This window comes from Pristiophorus japonicus, chromosome 5 (assembly GCF_044704955.1).
Source record: "Pristiophorus japonicus isolate sPriJap1 chromosome 5, sPriJap1.hap1, whole genome shotgun sequence".
NCBI classification, from domain to species: Eukaryota; Metazoa; Chordata; class Chondrichthyes; family Pristiophoridae; genus Pristiophorus; species Pristiophorus japonicus.
The window spans coordinates 222,796-228,386 of record NC_091981.1 but is presented as its reverse complement, the minus strand read 5'-3'; the positions used below and the strand labels follow the sequence as shown (position 1 = coordinate 228,386).

Genomic DNA, 5,591 nt, shown 5'->3' with positions numbered 1-5,591 from the left:
CCAAATTACCGTCCGGTACCTCGGCGGCCATCGGCGGCACTTGGACGGGTGGAGGCCTTGCTGAACATTAGCCCCATAGAAACATAGAAATTTACAGCGCAGAAGGAGGCCATTCCGGCCCATCGTGTCCGCGCCGGCCGACAAAGAGCCGCACGGCCCTCGGTCAGCAGCCCTGAAGGTTACATATAAACCTATGAACAATGACGGAAAGGCAAAGAGCATCCAGCCCAACCAGTCCGCCCCACACAACTGCGACACCCCTTATACTGAAACATTCTACACTCCACCCCAACCGGAGCCATGGGATCTCCTGGGAGAGGCAAAAACCAGATAAAAACCCAGGCCAATTGGGGAAAAAAATCTGGGAAAATTCCTCCCTGACCCATCCAGGCGATCGACACTAGTCCAGGAGATCATCCTGGCCGTATTCTATTCCCTGCAGTACTTACCATTATATCTGCACCAGCCAACAAGATATATATATTTAAAGTTTCGTAAAACTAAATTTGAAACCAGAAAATTAAAATTAGTTTTCCAGGGCTATGACCTTTCTTTAGCAGTCAATACGCTGTTAGAACCCCAGTTACACCAAATCCCTTTGGGTCTAAATCTTAGTTGGGTATTTAACAGCAGTATGATGGCAGAGGAGCTGAAGTTTCTTGCCGGCTCTGTGGGCGGGGGTGGGGGGAGGGGCACAGCGCGGCCAGTGTGGAAGCCGTGAGTCACGAACGTGTTATTTAACAATGGAGGCCCCGACCTGCGTGAAACACCAGCGGCAGGTCAGGGCCATGAAGGGAGCAGCGAGCAGCAGCCTGGGGAGTGGCATGGCGGCCTCGGGGAGCGGTGTGGGGGCCTCGGGAGCAGCATGGAGGCCTTGGGAGCAGGGCCCCGGGAGCAGCGTGATGGCCTCGGGGAGCAGGGCCTCGGGGAGCAGCGTGGGAGCCCTGGGGAGCAGCGTGGGGGCCTCGGGGCGTAGCGTGGGGGCCCTGGGGAGCAGCGTGGGGGCCTCGGGGCGTAGCGTGGGGGCCTTGGGGAGCAGCATGAGGGCCTCGGAAGCAGCGTGGAGGCCTCGGGAGCAGCGTGGGGGCCTCGGGAGCAGCGTGGGGGCCTCGGGAGCAGCATGGGGGCTTCGGGAGCAGCGTGGGGGCCTAGGGAGCAGCATGGAGGCCTCAGGAGCAGTGTGGGGGCATCGGGAGCAGTGTGGGGGCCTCGGGAGCAGCGTGGGGGCTTCGGGAGCAGCGTGGGGGCCTAGGGAGCAGCAAGGGGGCCTTGGGAGCAGCATGGGGGCTTCGGGAGCAGCGTGGGGGCCTAGGGAGCAGCATGGGGGCCTCGGCAGCAGTGTGGGGGCCTCGGGAGCAGCGTGGGGGCCTCGGGAGCAGCGTGGGGGCCTAGGGAGCAGCATGGGGGCCTCGGGAGCAGCATGGGGGCTTCGGGAGCAGCGTGGGGGCCTAGGGAGCAGCATGGGGGCCTCGGGAGCAGTGTGGGGGCCTCGGGAGCAGCGTGGGGGCCTCGGGAGCAGCGTGGGGGCCCTGGGGAGCAGCGTGGGGGCCTCGGGAGCAGCGTGGGGGCCTTGGGAGCAGCGTGGGGGTCCTGGGGAGCAGCGTGGGGGCCTCGGGAGCAACGGGGGGACCTCGGGAGCAGCTTGGGGGCCCTGGGGAGCAGTGTGGGGCCCTGGGGAGCAGCGTGGGAGCCCTGGGGAGCAGCGTGGGGGCCTCAGGAGCAGCGTGGGGGCCCTGGGGCATAGCGTGGGGCACTGGGGAGCAACGTGGGGGCCCTGGGGTGCAGCGTGGGGGCCTCGGGAGCAGTGTGGGGGCCCTGAGGAGCAGCCTGGGGCCTCGGGAGCAGCATGGGGGCCTCGGGAGCAGCATGGGGCCCTGGGGAGCAGCGTGGGGGCCTCGGGAGCAGCGTGGGGGCCTCGGGAGCAGCGTGGGGCCCTGGGGAGCAGCTTGGGGGCCCTGTGGAGCAGCATGGGGCCCTGGGGAGCAATGTGGGAGCCATGGGGAGCAGCGTGGGGGCCTTGGGAGCAGGGCCTTAGGAGCAGCGTGGGGCCCTGGGGAGCAGCATGGGGGCCTCGGGAGCAGCGTGGGGGCCTTGGGGAGCAGCGTGTGGACCTCGGAAGCAGCGTGGAGGCCTCGGGAGCAGGGTGGGGGCCTCGGGAGCAGCGTGGGGGCCTTGGGAGCAGTGTGGGGGCCTCGGGAGCAGTGTGGGGGCCTCGGGAGCAGCGTGGGGGCCTCGGGAGCAGCGTGGGGGCCTCAGGCCGTAGCATGGGGGCCTCGGGAGCAGCGTGGGGGCCCTGGGGAGCAGCATGGGGGCCTCGGGAGCAGCGTGGGGGCCTCAGGAGCAGTGTGGGGGCCTCGGGAGCAGCGTGGGGGCCTCGGGAGCAGCGTGGGGGTCCTGGGGAGCAGCGTGGGGGCCTCAGGAGCAGTGTGGGGGCCTCGGGAGCAGCGTGGGGGCCTCGGGAGCAGCGTGGGGGTCCTGGGGAGCAGCGTGGGGGCCCTGGGGAGCAGAGTGGGGGCCTCGGGAGCAGTGTGGGGGCCTCGGGAGCAGCGTGGGGGCCTCAGGAGCAGTGTGGGGGCCTCGGGAGCAGCGTGGGGGCCTCGGGAGCAGCGTGGGGGTCCTGGGGAGCAGCGTGGGGGCCCTGGGGAGCAGAGTGGGGGCCTCGGGAGCAACGGGGGGACCTTGGGAGCAGCGTGACGGCTTCGGGAGCAGCGTGGGGTCCCTGGGGAGCAGCGTGGGGGCCTCGGGAGCAGCGTGGGGGCTTCGGGAGCAGCGTGCGGGCCCTGGGGAGCACCGTGGGCGCTTCGGGAGCAACGTGGGGGCCCTGGGGAGCAGGGTGGGGGCCTCGGGAGCAGCGTGGGGGCCTCGGGAGCAGTGTGGGGGCCCTGAGGAGCAGCGTGGGGGCCCTGGGGCATAGTGTGGGGGCCCTGGGGAGCAGCATGTGGCCTCGGGAGCAGCGTGGGGCCCTGGGGAGCAGCTTGGGGGCCCTGGGGAGCAGCGTGGGGCCCTGGGGAGCAGCGTGGGGGCCCTGGGGAGCAGCGTGGGGGCCTCAGGAGCAGCGTGGGGGCCCTGGGGCATAGCGTGGGGCCCTGGGGAGCAACGTGGGGGCCCTGGGGAGCAGCGTGGGGGCCTCGGGAGCAGCATGGGGGCCTCGGGAGCAGCGTGGGGCCCTGGGGAGCAGCTTGGGGGCCCTGTGGAGCAGCGTGGGGCCCTGGGGAGCAGCGTGGGGGCCTCAGGAGCAGCGTGGGGGCCCTGGGGAGCAACGTGGGGGCCTTGGGAGCAACGTGGGGGCCTCGGGAGCAGCGTGGGGGCCCTCGGGAGCAGCTTGGGGGCCGCGGGAGCAGCGTGGGGCCTCGGGAGCAGCGTGGGGCCTTGGGGAGCAGCGTGTGGGCCCTGGGGAGCAGCGTGGGAGCCTCGGAGCGGCGTGGGGGCCCTGGGGAGCAGCGCGGGGGCCTCGGGAGCAGCGCGGGGGCCGTGAGGAGCAGCGTGGAGGCCTCTGGAGCAGCGTGGGGCCTCTGGAGCAGCGTGGGGGCCCTGGGGAGCAGCATGGGGGCCCTGGGGAGCAGCGTGGGGGCCTTGGGAGCAGCGTGGGGGCCCTCGGAGCAGCGTGGGGGCCCTCGGAGCAGTGTGGGATCCCTGGGGAGCAGCATGGGGGCATCGGGAGCAGCGTGGGGGCCTTGGGAGCAGCGTGGGGTCCCTGGGGAGCAGCTTGGGGGCATCGGGAGCAGCGTGGGGGCCTTGGGAGCAGTGTGGGGGCCTCAGGAGCAGCATGGGTGTCCTGGGGCATAGCGTGGGGCCCTGGGGAGCAACGTGGGGGCCCTGGGGAGCAGCGTGGAGACCTGGGGAGCAGCATGGGGGCCTCGGGAGCAGCGTGGGGGCCTCGGGAGCAGCATGGGGGCCCTGGGGCGCAGCGTGGGGGCCCTGGGCAGCAGCATGGGGGCCCTGGGGAGCAGCGTGGGGCCTTTGGGAGGAGCGTGGGGGCCCTGGGGAGCAGCGTGGGGGCCTCAGGAGCAGCGTGGGGGCCCCCGGGGAGCAGCGTGGGAGCCTCGGAGCGGCGTGGGGGCCCTGGGGAGCAGTGTGGGGGCCTCGGGAGCAGCGTGGGGCTTGGGGAGCATCGTGGGGGCCTCGGGCGCAGCGTGGGGGCCTCGGGGAGCAGCGCGGGGGCCTCGGGGTGCAGCGTGGGGGCCTCGGGAGCAGCGCGGGGGCCGTGAGGAGCAGCGTGGGGGCCCTGGGGAGCAGTGTGGGGGCCTCGGGAGCAGCGTGGGGTTTGGGGAGCATCGTGGGGGCCTCGGGCGCAGCGTGGGGGCCTCGGGGAGCAGCGCGGGAGCCTCGGGAACAGCGCGGGGGCCGTGAGGAGCAGTGTGGGGGCCTCTGGAGCAGCGTGGGGCCTCTGGAGCAGCGTGGGGGCCCTGGGGAGCAGCATGGGGGCCCTGGGGAGCAACGTGGGGGCCTTGGGAGCAGCGTGGGGGCCCTCGGAGCAGCGTGGGGGCCCTCGGAGCAGCGTGGGGGCATCGGGAGCAGCGTGGGGGCCTTGGGAGCAGCGTGGGGTCCCTGGGGAGCAGCTTGGGGGCATCGGGAGCAGCGTGGGGGCCTCGGGAGCAGTGTGGGGGCCTCAGGAGCAGCATGGGGGTCCTGGGGCATAGCGTGGGGCCCTGGGGAGCAACGTGGGGGCCCTGGGGAGTAGCGTGGGGGCCTCGGGAGCAGCATGGGGGCCCTGGGGAGCAGCATGGGGGCCTGGGGAGCAGCGTGGGGGCCCTGCGGAGCAGCGTGGTGGCCCTGGGGAGCAGCGTGGGGACCTCGGGAGCAGCGTGGGGTCCCTGGGGAGCTGCGTGGGGACCCTGGGGAGCAGCGTGGGGGCCTGGAGAGCAGCGTGGGGGCCTCGGGAGCAGCGTGGGACCCTGGGGAGCAGCGTGGGGGCTCTTGGGAGCAGCGTGGGGGCCCTGAGGAGCAGCGTGCGGGCCTCAGGAGCAGCATGGGGGCCTCGGGAGCAGCATGGGGGCCCTGGGGAGCAGCGTGGGGGCCCTGGGGAGCAGCGTGGGGGCCTCAGGAGCAGCGTGGGGGCCCTCGGAGCAGCATGGGTGCCTCGGGAGTAGCGTGGGGGCCCTGGGGAGCAGCATGGGGGCCTGGGGAGCAGTGTGGGGCCCTGGGGAGCAGCGTGGGGCCCTGGGGAGCAGCGTGGGGGCCCTGGGGAGCAGCATGGGGGCCTGGGGAGCAGTGTGGGGCTCTGGGGAGCAGCGTAGGGGCCTGGAGAGCAGCGTGGTGGCCTCAGGAGCAGCGTGGGACGCTGGCGAGCAGTGTGGGGGCCCTGGTGAGCAGTGTGGGGCCCCTGGGGAGCAGCGTGGGGGCCCTCGGGGAGCAGCGTGGGAGCTCTGGGGAGCAGTGTGGGGGCCTCGGGAGCAGCGTGGGGGCCCTGGGGAGCAGCGTGGGGGCCCTGGGGAGCAGCGTCGGGGCCTCAGGAGCAGCGTGGGGTCCCTCGGAGTAGCGTGGGTGCCTCAGGAGCAGCGTGGGGGCCTCGGGAGCAGCGTCGGGGCCCTGCGGCATAGCGTGGGGGCCTCGGGAGCAGCATGGGGGCATCGGGAGCAGCGTGGGGGCCC

The 5,591-nt window shown here is 72.5% G+C and overlaps 1 protein-coding gene across 1 annotated transcript; it reads left to right on the top strand.

Annotated features, from left to right (window-relative positions):
• Positions 1-743: 743 nt before the first annotated feature.
• Positions 744-3,786, top strand: LOC139263728 (spidroin-1-like). The gene is made up of 2 exons (XM_070879759.1): positions 744-1,080; positions 3,200-3,786. The coding sequence occupies exons 1-2, from the start codon at positions 744-746 to the stop codon at positions 3,784-3,786; spliced, it is 924 nt and encodes a 307-aa protein (XP_070735860.1).
• The last annotated feature ends 1,805 nt before the right edge of the window (positions 3,787-5,591 follow it).

What these genes read in the sequence shown, in the direction of transcription:
- LOC139263728 (XM_070879759.1), top strand. Translation starts at nt 744, where the DNA reads ATGGAGGCCCCGACCTGCGTGAAACACCAGCGGCAGGTCAGGGCCATG. An exon ending in GTGGAGGCCTCGGGAGCAGC is followed by an intron (nt 1,081 to 3,199) that starts GTGGGGGCCTCG and finishes CCTGTGGAGCAG; the next exon opens with CGTGGGGCCCTGGGGAGCAG.